This window comes from Neovison vison, chromosome 2 (assembly GCF_020171115.1).
Source record: "Neovison vison isolate M4711 chromosome 2, ASM_NN_V1, whole genome shotgun sequence".
Classification (NCBI taxonomy): domain Eukaryota; kingdom Metazoa; phylum Chordata; class Mammalia; order Carnivora; family Mustelidae; genus Neogale; species Neogale vison.
Window position 1 is genome coordinate 210,263,613 of NC_058092.1, and position 19,163 is coordinate 210,282,775.

Consider the following 19,163-nt stretch of genomic DNA (forward strand, 5'->3'; position numbering starts at 1 on the left):
GTGAGAGGGCGGCCTGGCTGGAGATGGATGCTCACAGACCCTGCAGAGGCAGGTGAATGGATGGGTACTGATCAGCCCTGTGCTCCCCAGGGCAGATCTACATACAGGGCTGGAGCTCTTCAAAGGAAAGATACTGTGGCACCCGGTCCCCAAATGAACTCTGCATTTGAGTGATGGATGTGTCTCGCTGGGAAGGATTCTTACAGGTCTAACATCGCCCCGGTTAATGACTTATGGATTGTTGTAAAATCAGGCAGTGCTAGAAGTGAAAGCAGGAGATTAAAGGGCCTGGGACAGATTTTATAATAATATCTGCATTTTATCAGTCAGGCACTGCACTGCGTGCCGTGCAAGCTTTAGCTCGCAGCTTTGCACGTTGTTAGGCTTCCTTTCGTGGAGGAAGAAACTGAGGTTTGGAGAGAGGAAGGGGCATCAGGTCACTCACAGGTCGTGGGGGGTGGTGTCTGGGAGTCAAGCCTCAGTCCGTCTGATCCCAGAGTCTCAGGGCAAATAGAATGTTTTAAAGGCAGATGGAAGGAAGGAGGGAGGGAAGGCCATAGGAATTTTGGATCAGCCCTCTAAGAAAGAATGCGGCATTCTGGCCCACAGGACAGATTCTGTGTTGGGGTGAGGCTTTGAGACCCCTCTCTTCCCTCTTTCCCCTCTTGTGTCTGCCTTCAAGGCCTATAAATCTTGAGCCAGGAGACCTGAAAATGCAGTGCAACTATGTATGGGGTTTACCTTCCTCCCTGTGGCCCAAACTTGTTCCTCTGCCACGGTTCCCGTGGGCAGTCAGGGAGCTGATCGGGCTTGTCTCCTTCCCCAGGAGCTCTGCACTCAGGTCTGGGGTGGAGCGAGGAGAGTTAGCCCTTAGATTGATCTTTCGGGGGAGAGAGGGCTACCTTACAGATTCTGGGTGATAGGTCCTTCATGGCTGCTGCGGGGTCATGAAGAAGGACGATGAGTTCCCTCTCCAGCGAGTATTCTGAGCCCCAGGGTCCCCTTCAGGCAGGCAGGCCAGGCTCATGAGGTTCTGGGCAGCTCAAAGGGTAGAGGCAGCGGACCCCAGCCCTCCCCTGGCCGTGAGATCTTATGGCTCTGCTCATGATCTCCACCTGTCCTGGGAGGCGAGGGAGGGAGGAGGAAGCGAGCACACCGACCCGCTCAGCTCCTGCCGGGGGCTTCCTGAACACCAGGATTTTAAGGTGGGTGAATCCTCCTGGGGCTAGTAAGTACCCTCCTCCCCCAAATCCCCACCTTGGCTGTAGCCTCCCTTCGCAGCTGAGTGGGACCCGCCATGCACCTACTACTTCCACTGGGCTTTTTCTTAGCTGGGCTCCATGGGCCAAGCGTGGTTCTTTGGTTCGCTCGGTGGGCACTTACGCTGACTCTGATTCTGGGTCAGCACCGTGAAAAGAATGAGCTCTACGCCCCCTCCTATCCCCCGCCTATTATGGAAACCGTTGCCAGACAGTGGCAGGTCTGAATCACCGCTTTTGCCACTCAACTGCGCGTATGAAATACTTTGAGTTTTCTGGAGAAGGAGGAGCCCCCGGTGGGCGTCTGATTCCCCACTAGGCTGTGGTCCTCTGGAAGTCACTGTTCTTTTTGGGCCCCAGTTTTCACAGCTGAACAGGATGAGGGAGGACTAAATGATTTCTCAGATCCAGTCCCCAGGCCGGGTCACTAGCTGCTGGTGGACCTGTGCTCTGTGCAGCCTGGTCAGTGGCACGGTCTCTTTGCTCAGTTTACCTAATTTTATGGTGATTCTCTCTGGGAATGGTGCTGCGTGAGAACTAAACGGAGCAGCACCACAGCCCAGACCCCAGGAAGGTCTGCTCTGCTCCCTTAGGGCTATATTTGGACTTGAGGTCTCTTCCCTGCAAAGCTGTCAGCTGCCTGAAGGCGGCCAGGGTCCTCCACATCTCCCACACCGCAGACTCCCAGGAGACCTGGGCCACAGCAGGGCGCTTCGGGAGCCATGTGAGTTTTGGCACTGGATAGATCCAGGCTCCATCCTGACCTTTGCTACTTATGAATATTATTATTTTTTAAAGATCTTATTTATTTATTTGACAGAGAAAGATCACAAGTAGGCAGAGAGACAGGCAGAGAGTGGGGCAGGGGGCCGGGAAGCAGGCTCCTCACCGAGCAGGGAGCCCAATGCGGGGCTCGATCCCAGGACCCTGAGATCATGACCCGAGCCGAAGCCAGAGGCTTCAACCACTGAGCCACCCACTTATGAATATTATTAACATTGGAAATTTATCTGGGGCTTTACTATGTACCAGGCACATGTCGAGTGTTTTAGATCATCTTGTTTAATATTATGACTCCGTGAGGTAGGTATTATCCCCATTTTACAGATGAGAAAACTGAGCCTAGAGGACAGCACATCTACTTTACATTTCTGCTCAAATGCCTCTTTCCCAGAGCAGGGCTCTCCCGCCCCCAGCCCAGCACTCTCCTCTCCATGTGCCTTCATGCTGCTTCCCCCACTCCAGCACGCCTGTCCCCTCTGACACACTATATCCTTTACTTCTTAGTAGTTTAGCACCTGCCATATGTCGCCAGGCCATTCTGGAATCTTTGGCAGTGTTGCACACAGACGTATGGGCTAAGACACGAAAGCAATGCCCAGCTCACAGTAGGAGTCCCACCAGGGAATGCCGAGTGACAGCTGGTTGAATAATTTGCCCAGGTGTGTGTTACCTGGCGGTTGTTCCCCAGAAGGCTTCAGTGGCCGGTCTGAATCACCGCTTTTGCCACTCAACCGGCCCTGGGACCTCGGGGAACTTATTCTTTCTGAGCCTTGCTGCGTTGGTGAGAAAACAGACGAGTAACATTTATCCCATAGCACGGGTGTGGGGAGTCCTGGGGCCGTTCATGTAAACTTCTGGCCCCATGACAGGCGTTCCGTACATGTTAGCTCCTTCCCCCAAGGAGGCCATTTTTCCTCTTCTTGTTTCTCATTTTTCTCTCATGGTCTACCCTTCAACCCCTTCGCCATTCAAGCCCCGTTCCCTAGAAGGATGGCCGCTGAAGGAGGGGTTGGTGTGATCTGTGGCGTCAACCAGCCCGAGCGCTCTCCCCGCCTCCTTCCTCTTCGGGGATGTGTCTGTTGCTAAGGAGACACCACCTCAGGCCTGACAGGATGTGGCTGGGGTTCTGGCCCACACTGCAGGCGAGAGACAGAGATAGGGCTGACCCCGGGGAGAGAGAGAAGGGGAGGGACTTGGCTAGCCTCCGGGGCTGGCAGTCTGGGTGGGATGTCACGCTGGAATCTGCTGGAAAACCCCAGCTGGCTCCCCAAGAAAATGAAGTGTTTGTCTTCTTGCCTCTGTGGGGCCTCTGAAGACATGACCAATGGCCCTGTTTGGGAGGCTGGAGTGGAGCTCCTGTTGGGTCATAGTCTAGTGGTGCCGGTGGAGGTGTGATGCCCAGACCCTGGGAGGGGGCCATAGCAGCCAGAGTGACGCATAATCAGACTCTTGGCCCTCAGAATGGCACCTCCCCAGAGCAGGGCTGGCGACGGAGTGAAAGCTTGAAGAAGCTGTGTGGGTGATTCATGGCTCTGCCTTTGCAAAGGCCGGCCACACCGGCTGGTGAGGGAACTCGGCCTGGACACTACCACCTCTTCTTGCCGCCGGAGTGGGACTCTGTGATGACTGTCACAGATTCTAGGTCCTTCCTAACCCATCCCCTGCCCCTGGGCAGCATGGAGGGATGGTGGATTTTTGTCACAAGCTAGTGACCGCGCACCCCCCACCCCCCCACCCGCCCTGGGAACAGGAAGGAAGCATCTGTGTTAAGAGCTCAGGCTGGGGGCCAGACTGCTCTGATGGGGTCCTTCCTCTGTTTGTCCAAGCTCTGTGTGAGCTGGACAAGCCACTTAGCTTCTCTGTAAAACTGGGGTCATCACAGCCCTTCCCACTTGGGACTGTTGTGAGGATTACACACGCGGGTTCTTCTAAAGATCTTCGATCTGGCCCAGACACACCAAGCTCACTAAATATGGCTATTCTTCTCATGTGGAGGGTACATTCCTGGGGGAGAGGAGTGTTCTTGGGCAGAATAAAAATGGTATTAATATTATTATTACTAGAGTGAGCCGGGGCTGCCCCAGATGGGGTCCAGCTCTGTTCGCACGATCCCCTGTAGGCCTGTGCCACTCGTCAGCCCTGGAGCCATGTGCAATTTTTGTTACAAACTCAAGTCACGTAGAAGGCAAGGGTGATGTGAGGAGCTTGAGCGCGGCTAAGGGACAAAGAAAGGACTGAACTGTCTGTGCCCAAATGGGGCAGGCAAGGGTGTAGATAGACACCTGCAGGCATCCGAGGAAGGGGAGTTGGAAGAAAGGGATGGGGAGCCTGTGCCTGGCTAGCTTGGTGTGGCTCTGGGGCCAGTTCAGCACAGACCAGCAAATGTACTGGACTGGGGGGACTTGGCGCAGAAAGCCTGGATTCCTGCCCCAGCAGGGAGGCTCTCTTATTTGGGGGCAGGTAATGCTGAGTTGGGTCAGTACTTGCCTGGACTCTGTATCTTTTAGCCTCGTATTCCTCTCCACACAAGCACCGTGGGGGCAGGAGTCGTGATGCCCTTCATTGGACCTTGTCACCTTCCTTGTGGAAGGGACCCAGTGCTTATCACACAGGAGGTTCTCGATGAAGGCTTATTGCATGAATATTTCAATGAGGGAACGGATGCAAGGAGCTTGCTTTCCGGTGTAGCCACCCAAGAATTTAGCTATATTTTTCAGAAGGTCCCTGTAAGTCCTGCTCTCATCCCATGCCCTGGGCTCCTCCACCTGGCTGGAGGAAGACAGTGTGGGGACAGTAAACGTGTCATCTCTACTTACCACTGTATGCCCAGAGCCTAGCTCAGTACCTGGCACATAGTAGCAGCTCAACTAATACTTGTTGAATGAATGAATCACATCCAGAGTAAGCCTTCTTATCCTGGAGCTGGGGTATTGTAGCTGTGCTCTTGACAGCTGGGGGAATTTGGAGCTCCTCTTGGTTAACTCATCTGGCCCCCCCACCAAGCAGGGTATGGTGACACAAATATACCCTGTTATAAGAAACTCACTGTTATTACTTTAGAAGGTATCCTCTGAAGTTTGCTGCCATCCTGAATTTTCTGATGTCCTTGGCAGGCTGTCTCACGAGCGGTCCTGTCCCTTATTTCTCCTGCTGTTGTGTGGAGCCTGTCAATGGACACTGTTATCTTGTCATTTAGCATTACATTTGGAACTACTGCCTCTGTGGGTTTTGGGTTTTACTTATCTTCCTATCTTAGATCTACTTGTTCCTTTCGAGAAAGGCAGTAGCTTTCAGAATGACTGGGGAATAGGTTGAGCAGTGACAGCCCTGTCTGTTACCCCCTGACGAGACGGTGTGCTAGGAAAGGGCTCTTGCCTTGCCTGGGGACCAGCTGGCTCTGTGACCTTGGGCAGATCCCTTCATCTCTCTGAGTCTCATCTCTGGGCCCATCCATGCCTTTATTCTACACGAGCACATAGGAGTGGGGCTGTCCAGAGGTGGAGCAGTTTTTAAGTTGTTATATGCTTTCCTGTGAAAATGTAGCTGTTTTTATTTTGAGACTTTTCATTTAAGCTCCTGTTCTGAGTGTAAAAACAGTACTAGCTATGAGGAATTCATATTTCGTGATTTATTGGGAGTATTATTATTATATTAGAAAATGGTAGGTTTTTTGTTAAATATGTTTTTAAAATGCTTGCTCTGTTCTTAAATGTGATTTTATTACATCCTGGGGCAACTTTTTTCCCCCATGAAGAATAGATCTGTGATTTATAACAAGCCTTCTGTACCGAGGCTGCTTGTGAAGATTTCCTACGGTGTTAACATCGTTCCCAAAGGGTCCCCTGGCTACAGAAGCTTCCTGGTTTCTAAGCATATTGCAGAGGAGACTAAGTTGCCAGATTCTTTCTAGAAATCAGGGTAACTTGAGACTAGCCATGTCTCTGTCCAGCCACACACTGAAGGGTCTGAGAAAGGAAAGGGCTTTAGGGATATGCCAGACCAAATCTCCTACTCTTTCGATTAAGAAAACTAAGGCCCAGTGTAGAAAAGTGACTTCCTCCAGGTAGAAGGCCTGGAATACTCCCTCCATAATCTGCCCCTTGCTCATCCTACATCCCTTGCCTGCTTCAAACTCCAGCCCCCCAAATGTGAACACTGGTGCACATCCCCGAACCACTGTTCACACGCAGAGCAGATACTTCCCGTCTTGTGATTTGCTTTCCAAGTGCCCCGGGATGGAAGGACTACTGCTAATTCAACATTCCAACCAGCATCTACTTGCCCCAGACACATTTTTCTTTCTTTCTTTCTTTTTTTTTTTTTTGCACCAGCTAGGCACTAAATATCCAGCAGAGAGTTTATTGGCATAATTTCTCCAGAAAGTGGCTGGAAGACTTAGCAAGTTCCAACTTTAACATTTTTATCAAGAGTCCCAAAGGGTCATCCTTTCCCCTCCCATCATGACCACCAACTCCAATAAGGCTTTCTCTACCACAACGAGTCAGGGTGCACAGAGCAGAAACAGCACAGGCCAAACCAGCAGGCACATGGTACATGAGTCAATCAACAGCAAGCAACCGCCTGGGAGCCATCTTTGTTAAGGGCAAAATAGGGTCCTTGTGACACTGGAGAATACAGAAAAGACAGGACTACCATGATTCTTCTGAAGAAGTGAGGGAGGGTTGATGGGGTAAAAGGGGAGACTTTCCTTTTCTGTTTTCCTCAGAAAACATGCATAGAAAGCCTTCACAAATAACTAAGATTACATAAATATCAGTTGCTCCCAAGCTTCCCTTTTCAAAGATGGCCACCCCGGGTTCGTTTCGAGGGAGCGCGCAACAGAATCTGCTGGGCGTGGAGAGAGAGACAGGCAGCGGGAGAGATTTAGTTTTCCACAAAGGTTGTTTTTTTGTTTGTTTGTTTTTGTTTTTTTCTTTATTGATGGGATTTAAAGTGCATATAACTGAAGGCAAAGTCCAAGGCCTAGAGAGAAATACGAGGCCCGAGAGAGAGGCTCAGAGATTGTAAAGGCAGCAGAAGGATACCCACCTAAAAAGGCCACTTGAGCTGCAAAAGGGATGGGAGAGAGAAAGAGAGAGAGAAAATGGGAAAAAGAGAAAGGGGGTTGGGGTGGGATGGGGGTGGGGGGAAGCATTTGGGAGGAAGAAGACAAACACCAGTTCAGAAATTCAGACAAAGATGAGTAGCAGGAGCTTGTTTCTATCCCTGGTAGGAGAAGATGGGCTGGGCTTATGGTACAAACATTTGTTTCAGGGAACGTGAGAAGGGGAGGAAAAAGAGCAACTACTTCTGGGCAGGGCGCAGCACCCCAGAGACCCTTCAGATGGTGGGAGTGGTGGTGGTGGGCCTTCTCCAAACCTCTGCCGTGGTCTTCCCTAGAGACCCAGTGGGGGTCTAAGGAGACTCCAGCCAGCTAGGAGAAGTCAGGGCTGGGGACCTTGATCGGGCGCCTCCCCAGGGCTCCCCAGCAGAAGACCACTTGCTCGTGTCGCACTGGGCCGTGGCAGGGCCTCACTCACCCACACAGGCCGTGCCGTCCTCGTTGGGCTCGTAGCCCCGACTGCACCTCTTGTTGGTCCGGCACCTGTAACCTCCGTACGTGTTCACGCACACGGGCTTGTCTCGAGGGCACACGAATGGGAACTGGATGCATTCATTGGTGTCTAGGAAGTGAGGGGAGTGGCTCACTGAGGAGGTGTGGGGCAGGGGGACCTTGCTCAGCCTCAGTCGCCCCACCTATTCTGTGACCTTGGGCATGTCCTTCTCTCTAAGCCTCAACGTCCTCACTTTAGTCCTTTTGGCTGACTTGTTCTCTACCTGACCTCTACACGTTGGGGGTGTCAGGCTTCCTCCCAGATCTTCTATCCCCCACACTTTCTGTGGGTGGTGTCTTCATACATGGATGATTCCAGATTCCTGTCTCCAGCCCCCCAACCCATCTCTGGGGCTCCAGACTCGTGAATCTTATGAGCTTCTCACACTCCATAGGTCCAAAATGGAACTCTAGGTCCCGTAGCCTTCAAACTTCTGTCCACGACCCCATCTCGCCTAAGGCAGTCACACCCCTGTCATCCACTCTGCTGCTTGAGTGTGGATAGGAGTGATTCCTAGTTCCTCCTCTTCCCTTACCTCTGTAGGCAATTTCATAACCGATCCCGCCATTCTGCCCCCTTAGTACCCGTCTGTCCATCCAGCTCCTCCTCTGCTGCCGTCTATCCCCAGCCTGTACCACCCGCTGCCCAGAGGGCCGCAGCCACCTCCGGACCCGTGCCCTGGCTGCCGCATTTCCCTCCAATCCAATCTGCAGTCCATCTTCTGAAAATGTGAACGACCCCACGCCACTCTCCTGCTTAACTGCAAAGGGCCCTAGGAACAAAACCTGGACACCTCGCCACCCTCCCTGACTTAGCACTTGGCTCCTTCCCATTCCTTTCATGCACCAGGCCCCATTCCTGCCTCGGGCGCTTTGCTTCTGCTCAAGCTCAGCTCTTTCTGGGGCTGGACCTTTTCATCCTTCGGGTCTCAACTCAAAGTTCTTCTCCCTGACCACTCTTTCTAAAACAGTACCCAGAGACACCTTTTGAAGGGTTCTTAGCCCATCTCCTCTGGCTGCCCGGTCACAGGTTTGTGGTTCCCCTTACTAGAATAAATGTCTCCGCAGGGCAGGAGCTTAAGGCCTGCATCCCCAGCACCATGCATGGCACATAAACGTTTGCTGGGTGACAAGAAGGAAGAGGTGGCCCGAAGGGCCAGATGCTGGAATTTCTGTGTCCATGCACCATCTGTTTAGAGCCACTGGGGTGGGGACACGGAGAGTGGAGGGGACATATTTCCTCCCAGGCCATCCTTAGAGCTGTCCTCCTCCACTTTCTCACCTGTGGTCCTTTGCCCACGTGGCGCTTTCCACCTGAACACTTTCTCCCCCTCCCTGCCTGGCAACCGCCTCCCCCCACCCCAGCAGCCAGTTCTTAGCTTAGACCTTGTTTCCTCTGGGGCACCTTCTCCAGCCCTCTCTAGCTGGTGCAGCACCCCGCCTCTGGGCGCCCACACCCTCCCCTCCCCTCCCCTGCCCCACTCACACTGCGGGGATCATCGCTGTTCACCCCTGTGTCTCTCCCACAGGCTCTAAGCTCCAGGGGGAGCAGGGACTGTGTCTGTCTTGTTGATTCTTAGGTCTCAGTAAGCAAACCCGCTGGCCTGGGATTTGGGAGCACATGCACAGTAGGTGCTTATGGGTCTCCTCCCTGGGCCCAACTTTTTCCGAGCTCAGGGCAGGAAGCACTCACAGTTTCCAGAACCGCAGTGATTCTGCCTGCCGGCAGCGAACATCACTGCCCTCTGGGGAGTCATCTTGGTTTCTGGAGCCCCTGAGGCACACAACACCTTTCCCTCCCCACCTGTCTCCTCTGGTCTGCAGTCTGAGCTTGGCCAGGGCTCAGGCTGGCATTCCCCAAGGAGATTCTGGCTTCTGCCCCATGCCCTGGTGCCCATAGGCAACTCACCCAGGCAATGGCCGTTTCCCTGCTGCGAGAATCCTTGGCCGCACTGCAGCGTGGGCAGAAGCAGAGACACAAGTGAGTGAAGAAGAGCCCAACTCAGTTTCCCTCCTCGTCACAGCCGCAGAGCGGCCGTCACCTGGACCCTAGAATGAGGGGTGCTCGTAGCTCCGGGCCTGGGGGCAGCCCCTCCCTGCCAGGACCCCTTCCCTTGCACTGAGAATAGGAGGCTGGGGGACGGCCGAGTGCACATTCTGTTCAGATTCCTGCTCATCTCACTCCTGTGGGGTGCATGTGTCTGAGCCGGGACGCCTCACAGAACCTGGCCCTCTTCAGTGACCAGGCCCTGCCCAAACTGCATACGGAGGGATCACCATGGAGCCTGGAAATCTCTTTGCTGAGATTTCCACCATCCTAGGGGCAAAGTCTGCAAATTTAGGGGAGTCCAGCTGTTACTCATAGAGCTGCAGGGTGGGGCCGGGTGGAAGTGGGGCGCTGCTTTTCTGGCTCTGAGGCCCGGACGCCTTTGCTCACCTCCAGTGGGGCTGGGTCCTGAGGTCTGTCCTCATCCCGGGGGTAGGGGATCTCCAGCACGGAGTTCATCTCCTCACTGGCCACATTCCGGCTTGTCATCTTGCCATCCGGCCACGTCACCTCCACACTGCTGGCTTCGTCCTTCCCTGCCGGACAGAAGATAGAACTGAATTTTACATTCTATTTCATGTTAATTAATTTCTATTTCCATAGCCACACACGGCTAGTGGCTACCATACGGGACGATGCAGCTCTAGAGCTTACATTCCAGTGGACAGGCCAATCAGCATGAAGCTCTTTTGCGGACAGGCCAATCAGCATGAAGCTCTTTTGCGGGGTGGGGGGGCGGGGAGGTAAAGCCTGGTGGTAAGCAGGTTGACTTTGCAGTCGTGTGTTCAAATCTTGATTGTACCACTTTCCTGCTCCATTGGCGAGAACGTGGTGAGGGCTGGGCATCTGGGGGACCTGGGGCCAAATTCCAGCTGTGCCGCTGACTTGTTACATAATCTTGGGCATGTCGCTATATTTATATACTTATATTATTTATAATTATAGCCTGCTAGGGGCCGCACTTTCTTCTGCCATTGGGAATGAGCCTGCTTCCAGGAAGCGTCCACAATGGTGGGGATAGACAGGCAAAAGGAGGAACGTATTTAACGTCAGATACTGAGAAGTTCTGTGAAGTAAGAGGAACTGGGGGTTGACTGGGGGCCTTTTCTAGTCCAGGGTGATCAAGGGTGATCTTGGGGAGCAGGCCCTTGAGCTGAGCTCCGAATGAAAGCCTAGGTGATAAAGAATGGGACCGTGGAAGGCCCAGGGGAAGCCCCAATCGGCAGAGCTGAGATGTTTACAGCAGCTAATGGTGAAGCGCAGAGAACATTCATGGAGAATCCGCCTGCGCACACCCTTCAAGCGATGTGCTACCTTGGCTTCGGTAGGAAGTAGCTTGGGCAGATTTGTCTGGTGTTTAGGCTGTGTCTGAGCTGGCTGCAGGCCCCTGCTTAAGGCATTGGGACTGTCACTGTGGCAAAGTCAGACTAATGGTTATGAACTAGGGTGGGCGGGAGGAGGGGACTGGGCCTCACCTGTGGGGAGAAGCTCTTCTCCGAATCGGTCACCCTGGGAAAGAGGGCAGTGCTCAGCCCAGGTTGGAGAGAAGGTGCGGCCCCCTCGTTGTCCCCCACCAGGGATGACCAGATGTGGGCCTGGTGCTCAGGGGTCCACAAACCCAATCAGCTGTGGGCTGAATCAACAATATGTCACCCACATGTTTGTGCTACTTTCCCTGTAATGTATGCAGATACTCTTAGAAAAACAAGGGGAACCAGAACGTGTTGCTGAATTTCTAGCAGCTCCGGGCCCTTATTGTCCACCAGTGGATTTTACCAGGATAGCTACTATGGGGGCGGAGGGTAGTCTGTGACACATTTTCATGTATAAAAGGAATTCCTGCATTTTAGAAAATGTTGGCAGCCACAGCCAGACTTTAAGGGGAATGTGTGTGTAGACTTCTCTGTGTAGAGGTGCCCCCTTGGGATGGGAGGCCGGGAAGGCCTGGCACGGAGGGTCCCAGAGGCCCCTTCCTCCCTGATTCCTAGCACACCACTCTGGGGCTTCCAGAGGAAGCTGCCCCTTCCGGGCCACATCACCCAGTGTCGGGGTTCTCCCTGCGCTGACCTCCCCTTTGCCTTGCCGCTGCTGCTGTGTTGTGTGTTAATGAGGGTGGTGGCCTGCTCCCACACTCGAAGGTGTCATGGGTGGGCAGCCCCTGCCTCCGAGGGCACTTGGGGCAGCGGCTCCCGGGAGAGTCTCCTGGAGCAGACCCAGAAACCAGAAACAATTTCTCCTAACCCTCTCTTCCTCTGCTCCCTCCTTCTAAAATTCCTTTTGGAGGAGGGGGTGGACACGGGATGAGGGGGTATCACCTATAGGGTTTTTTTTTTTCTCTGTTTTGAAATAGTTGCTTGAAGTTAAAGGCACCTGGCGTTTTCAGGTTGAACAGTGCCCAAATTAAGTGGCATATATAAAAAGTAAACATGTTTCCATTAAAAAAAGGAGACAAAGAATAGCAAATGTTTCTCACCTAAGCCAAGAGAACAGCTACATGAATACATTTTCCAGACTGACTGAAGTGCCAAAATAACTCAGAAGAGTCACCGAATATTCATAGACAATTGCAAATTTACATTCTGTGTTTGCAGCGCGTCCTTCGGAGTCCTGCTGCCTCCCTTCCTCCAAACCCAGGGAGGGGCTGGGACTATAAGGTAAGTAAGCCAAGGAGGAGGCGTCTCAATAGGACTCCCTCCTCCACTGCCAAGTGTTCTGCTGACTCGGGCACCCTCTCTGGGGCCTAAGTTTCTTTATCTGTAAGATGGGCGTGCAGCCGACAGCTCTAGCACTCCTGGGGAGGACGGTCCTTCTTCACAATGTGAGCCCCTCCCCGGCCGACTGTCCCCTTAGCACCTCCAACACCATCATCTCTTAGACATGGAGTCACCCTGTAGTTCCCAAAGCACCCTCATTGACCGGCAATAATACTGGAGAATGTGTCCCCCAAACTGTACCCGCTGATCTCCGTGTTAGCATCAGATCCTCTTGGCAGCACCATGCGGAAGGTACTAGATCTCTCATTTCCATTTCAGCGACAAAGGGGCTCAGACCTTGGGAGGTGATGTAAATGGCTCATAGTTCCCCAGCTATAGACATCTGACCCCAAAGCCCGTATTTGCTTTGCCCTTGTTCTGCTCACTTCACCCTCACGCCCCCAACAGACCTAGCATCCAGGATCTGGGATTTAGCAGGCTCCCCCCTGAAGGAGCCGCATCCCATGAGGGCAAGGAACCTAGTGATTACTTTAAACTGGGAGCATGAAGCCATAGTGTTGGTGCCACCTGGTCAGAGAGGCAGGTGTTAAAAGTCACTTCCTTTGGGTGTTGCAGGAGGAGTCGGTCAGGCAAAGGGTCCGGCATGGTACAGAGGTATGAAAAGGTCATGTGTATTTGAAGATCAGGGAGAAGTTCAAAGTGGGGAAGCAGAGCATGCGAGTGTGAATTAGGCAGGGGTGGGAGGGGGGAGACAGGGATGGACTTCTGTGCCTTCACGTGTGAGGCTTATCTGAATCCTCCTGACTGCCCTGGGAGGCGGGTGTTCTAGCCGCATTCTCCAGGTGTAGACATGGGCAAGAAGTGACTTGCAGGTGTCTGAGTGAGGCCTGGAGCCCAGGTTCCTCTCCCAAAGCTTGGCTGTTGCTTCTCAAGTCTCCAGACATCTCAGGTCTTTTCAGGCACCGCACAAGGGCAGTGTGGAAGCTGTCTGTCTGCTGGGGCTGTGAGTCAGGGAGTGGAGGAGGCCCCATTCACCAGCGTAGCTGGGAGGCCAAGAGCAGCAGGGAGTCACCTCCGGCAGCTTTTAAAGGACAAAGGACAAAGAGGCACAGAGAATTGCGCTTTTCAGAAGTACCAGCAAAACAGATGGTGGGAATACAGTTGGTGGAATATTTTTGCACTTCAATAAAGCAATTTTTATGTGGGCCACTGAATTTTCCTTCCATAAAAGAGCACCAGCAGGCTTGGAGGCTGCTCTGAGTCACTTGCAAACAATTAAAGGAAGGTGCTGTAGTATGTGGTGGGGAGACAGGCGTGCCATCACTGCTTGGGGTGAGCTGGCCCGTGAGGAGCCCCCTATGGGGTTGGCAGGGGCAAGCAAGTCGGTGGCGGTGGCGGGTGCTTGTTTTCATTCTCTGGGTTTGGTTGAGTGACCTCAGCCCTCTGCAAAGGAGGAAATGGAGAGCCAGGGTGTGGGATACGTAGGGTGGGGGCACGGGGCGTGGTAGGGAATCGAGGATGCTGGTTCAGAGCAACCAGCGTGCAGTGGGGACCCCACAGGGGCCGTGAGCAGAAATGCTTTTTTATGAGCCCGGCTGCCCATCTGCACCAGAAGGAGCCGGCAAAGGCCAGGGTGGGCCAGAGCAGGGGTGGGACAAGGCCGGGAGCACCGTGGAGCAGGGGTGGAGAGGGTGGTGGCCGTCGCCGCTTGTACGGGTGAAGATGAGGGCATTCTGCATGGCCGAGTGGGCCCTTTGGGAACCCCAGAGAATGAAACATGTGCCCAGTGAGGTCCCTGAGTTTTTACTGTAGGTACAAGGCAGCCCAGACCCTCGGGAGGGAGGAGAGCACATGAGGGGTGGAGAAGCTAGTCCTCTGACCCGGGCTCAGGGCAGAGATGAGCAGGACACGCACATGCCCAGGACACAGGTTGCCGAGGGGCACCCGTGCACAGCCGCCCACGTGTCTGTGTCCAGTTCTCTCGCCACCCATTGCCGGGAAGCCAGCGGGAGGCCGGGGATGAGTCTCAAAGGGAGGAAGGGAGCAGGGCCAGCTGGGGTGAGCGGGAGCATCGTGAGGGCTGGAAGGGCGGCTGTCTTCCCTCCAGAGACCCCCGGCTCCCAGCACAGCCGTGTGCCCCACAGCTGTGGCTCAGTCATTTGGAACGACTAGGCAGGCCTTTCTTGTATTCGTGGGCTGGACATGCCCCGAGCATGTCACCCCGAGTGCCACGAAACAAACTGGTCAGGACCAGAAACCATCGAACTGTCCATTGGGAGGAGACTTGCTCAATGAATGACGAGCGTGCCACACAGTGAACTATCCGGCAGCACCCGAGGGAAACAAAGGAGGGGTGCCCATGTGCAGAACGGCATACCGGTTATATTGTTGAGGGGGGCAGGAAGCAAGTTTGGAAATAGCGGGAAGAAATAATCATTTTCATTGGAAACAAATCCCCGAGGAGTACTTACCTATAACTGTGCTCCCATGCATCCTGCATGTATAAAGTTATATCCCGGAGCATGGGCGTGGGAGCAGGTCACCCCCCCCCCCGCCCTCCACACTCCTGACCCCCTTACCCTGTTCTGCATTTCCTTTTCAGTAGCATTTAACATCTTATAACCTTTTATATATTTATGTAGTCATTATTTTATTACATAGTATATGTTTCCACTAGTTCCACTAGAAGATAAGATCAACCATGGCAAGGATCTGTGTCTCATTAGGGTTTGGCATATAGTACGTGCTCAGTAAATGCATGTTGATTAAATGAATCAAAAGGTACTGGGAGAGGGTGAAGGGAGAAACATTTACTTTTCACTTAATATTCAAAAGATAACGGTGAGATCAGGGGTTCTTTTTCCTTTCTTTGTAATGATGTTATACTTTCTAATTGTCCTATAATCAATATGTGTTATTCCTATAATCAGGAAAACCATTAAATCCTTCTAAGAACATTTGCAAGCACTGGTCTCCCTGGAAGACCCTTGGTGGCCCTACCCCAGCCCAGCATAGCCTGGCTTCGGCTTGCCCTGCAGGGCTGAACAACCCCCTCTGATCTGCTTGTCCCCTTCAGCCTGGCTCTCGGCTACCCCCACTCTTGGCTTTGGCTTCCCTCTCTAGGCTCCGTTCCGACCAGACCATTTGGTTATGTGGGCACCCAAACACACTCCCATCTCTGGACCTTTGTTCAAGCCAGGCTAGCCCCTAGAATGCTCTCTTCTGCCACCCTCTGTGCCTTCTAAATCCCTACCATCCATCTTAGTCCATACTAAGACCATGTCCTTGGGAAAGCAGGACTATTTCTCCTGTGTTTGTCCTCACGCAGCCCCTGGGCCAATGTGATGGTGTGTCCAGATCTGCCTTGCCCTGGAATTTCTGTGTCCATCTGCCTTTTTCAGACTGTGAGCCTGGAGGGCAGGGAGTATCTCTTCTTTGTCCCATTTGTCTCTTTCCCATATCTCTCTGCATCTCATGGTTTCACTAGTCCCCTGTCTGCCTGTGTGCCCCATCTTCTCTCTTTCCTCAACCTTTCCTTTTGTCTGGCCTTTCCTCGTGGCTCCCTCTCTCCCACCCCATCGGCAGCCCCTCAATCAATCAGGAAGGCTTGCGCTATGCTGGATCCATGAAGAAGACCCTCCTGGGTTGGGGACCTTGGAGCTGCAGGGATGGAGCCCACCTGCTCCTGGCCATGTCCCTCCTCCTGGTTCTGCTGCCAGCTCAGCTGCCTCCAGGAGTCTCACTGCCAGGCCCAGGGCTGACCCACAGGGACCAGTCCCTAAGAGCAGCCTTCCTTCTGTGACTCTCTGGGAGTGGATCCTGGCATCGGAGAGGAGCTTCCAGGGCGACTCATGGAGCAGTCTGAGCTGGAGTTCAGAGCCAGAACAAATCCCCTGGCCTTGCAAGATATCGAGGATTGGCAGTCTGGAGGGGCTCCCAACCAGGGGCAGCATCTCTAACTTGTCCTGACACTGTTATGTGGAACCTCAATTTCCTTGTCTATACAGTGGGGTGGGAGCTGCTGTCCAGCTGGATACTGGGTGAACATCCCACCTAGGATACTGCGGCTGTTACCCTGGTGATTGGATGGCCTTGCATGGGTCGCTTGGTAACTGAGGGGACATGGATGTCCAGGAAGAAAGAGGCAAAGCAGGAGAACCTTGGTTGGGTCCATGCAGAGCAGCTCTGGGAGGCCAAGCTTTTAAGTTATGGTGGTCAGTGGTGACCAAGGAGTCGGGATCCAAATCCGGCCCTCTCTACTTTCTGGAGATGGGATTTGGGGCCGGTTACTTAGCCCGAGCCTCAGTTTTCTGACCTGTGTAAAGGGGTTATGATTTATTGCATTGCAGTAAGAACTGCGTGACGTTTCTTGTGTGGAGTCTGTTAGCCCAGAGCCTGGCACATGCCAAGCACTCAAGGACAGTCAGCTACGGTGTTCGGCGAGAGAGGACTAGGTATTCAAGTCATCTTGTACTGGGCCAGTGTAGCAAATGGCTACTGTAAAAGTGACAAATGCTTCAACAGGGAGCTGACCCATCCAGGGCGAAACAGCTCAAAAACATGCTCATAGAACCAGGCCCTGGGTCCCCTAAAACTTTATGCTTCTTTTCCAGACTGCATAAATATTATGTGTTCCTATAAAAGTGGGAACACACACAAAAAACATATGGAAGGAAATAAAAATCACACTGCCGGGTGGGTCTGAATTTGAAGGTCAGCTCTGCCACCCATCGATCACGTGATCTTGGCAGGTTTCTTACCTACTGTGATCTTCAGTTTTCCCATCTGTAAAATGGGGACAAGTAATGCCTGTCTCTCAAGGGGGGTTGCGAGCATGAAAGGACATAATAAGAGCAAAGTTCCTCCTGGAACGACTGAGAGTTACTAAGTCAGTCCAGCTACTCAGAATCACTGTTCCTACTTCCTGCTTTTTCCATTGTCTGTATGATGTATAATATAATATAATAATGTGTATATTAGTATATACAGGTATATTAACTTCAGACCATGTTGTCTACTCTTCCAATGTTAATATTATATCTCCCCATGAGCTGCTAACACATGGGGGAGGGTGTCTGACTTGGAGCCCATGTATATTCGACTCAGATGCTTTCTTAACCGTTGTGTTTTAATGAAGTCACTCTTGGCTCCTCCACACTTTTTCCAGGATTGCCCCTCTTCCTAAGAAGGCTTGTTAGACATTCCTACCCTCCCACACTATTCCCTCCCCAATGCATTTCTTTAAAAACGTTTTATGTCGAAATAATTCTAGATTCCTAGGAAGTTGCAAAGGTAGTACAGAAAGGCCCTGCATACTTTTCCCCCAGTTGCCCTCAAAGGTTAGAGCTATGCCCATGTAGCATGATACCAAAACTGGGAAATTGACATTGGTACCGTGTGTAGTTTTATGTCATTTTATCACATGCATGGATTTGTCTAACAACCATCACCAAAATCAAGACACAGGACTGCTCTATCACCCCAGAAACCTCCCTCAGGTTGTCCCTTTATGTGGCCTTACCCACCCCTGGCAACCACTGTTCTATTTTATGTCTCTAATTAAAAAAAAAATTAAAACTTTATTTATTTATTTGAGAGGGAGAGAGAGAGCATGAGAATGGGGAGGGTCAGAGGGAGAGGGAGAAGCAGACTCTCCACTGAGCAGAGAGCCCAAAGTGGGGCTCGATCCCGGACTCTGGATCGTGACCAGGATCGTGACCTAGCTGAAGGCAGGCGTTTAACCAACGGAGCCTTCCAGGCACTCCTTTGTCTCTGTAATTTCATCATTTTGAGAATATTATATAAATGGAATCAAAAGTGTGATAGGCCTCCTTTATGAGATGGGCCTTCCTCCCCACTCCCTGTGATGCCCCGGAGAGCTATTCAAGCTGCTACGTCTATCAGCAGTTCCTCCTCCTTATTGCTGAGTAACATTCCTGGTGCAGATGGACAACGGTTGGTTGAACCGTAACCTCTAACGCGGCGCCTCCCGGGTGCTTCCAGTCTGGGCGGCTGCCGACAAAGTTACTGGAAAAATCTTGCATAGATTTTTATGTGACAGAAGTTTCTGTTCATCTGGGATAAATAGCCCAGAGTACAGTGGCTGGGTCTTATAGTAGTTGTGGGCTTGGTTTTTTCTTTTTAAAGAAACCGCCAAACTGTTTTGCAGAGTGGCTGTACCGTGTTGCTTTCCCACCAGAAACGCACCGGCGAGTGCATTTCTTCGCACCCTCGCTGGCATGTGGTGTTATCGCTATTTTTGGTAGCTGTTCTGATAGGTGTGTGGCGATGGCTCATGCATATGACAGGTGTACGGGTCACTGTTCATGTGCTCTCTTAAGCCTATAAACACAGAGTATGATTTGCTTGCTTCCCTTCTCCAGACAGGAACCAATTTTCACCCCCCTGGGGGTGATCACACCGCTGCCAAGAATGCAGGGGTTCTCTAAGCCTTCCAGCTAAGGGAAGGCACCAGCGGTTTGGGGAGGCTTTAATCACCAAGCCGGTCCCAAGAGGCCAAGTCCACAGCTGGTGTGGACGAGTCTGCAGGGCAATGTTCGAACAAGGCCCCAGTCTTGGACTCGGGGATGATTAAATACTCTGACCCGAAGGTGAACGAATTCAACAGAGGACAGCAGTGGGAGTCCATGCAAAGGGCAGAGCATGGAAACCTCCCTCTGGAGTTCAGGTTCATTTTGGAGCAGGGTTGCCTGCATGGCTGGTATCTGCTGCAGCCGTCGCTGGAC

General features: G+C 52.5%; 1 protein-coding gene across 1 annotated transcript in view; it reads right to left on the reverse strand.

Moving 5' to 3' along the window:
- Window positions 1-6,172: 6,172 nt before the first annotated feature.
- Window positions 6,173-19,163, reverse strand: part of CRTAC1 (cartilage acidic protein 1) — a 52,550-nt gene continuing 39,559 nt past the window's right edge. Inside the window, exons 11-14 of the mRNA XM_044236839.1 lie at window positions 10,094-10,239; window positions 9,566-9,608; window positions 7,583-7,726; window positions 6,173-7,109 (exon numbers count right to left, since the gene is read on the reverse strand). Coding sequence (XP_044092774.1) covers window positions 6,991-7,109; window positions 7,583-7,726; window positions 9,566-9,608; window positions 10,094-10,239 — 452 coding nt within the window. The 3' untranslated portion in view covers window positions 6,173-6,990. The remainder of the gene's footprint in view (window positions 7,110-7,582; window positions 7,727-9,565; window positions 9,609-10,093; window positions 10,240-19,163) is intronic.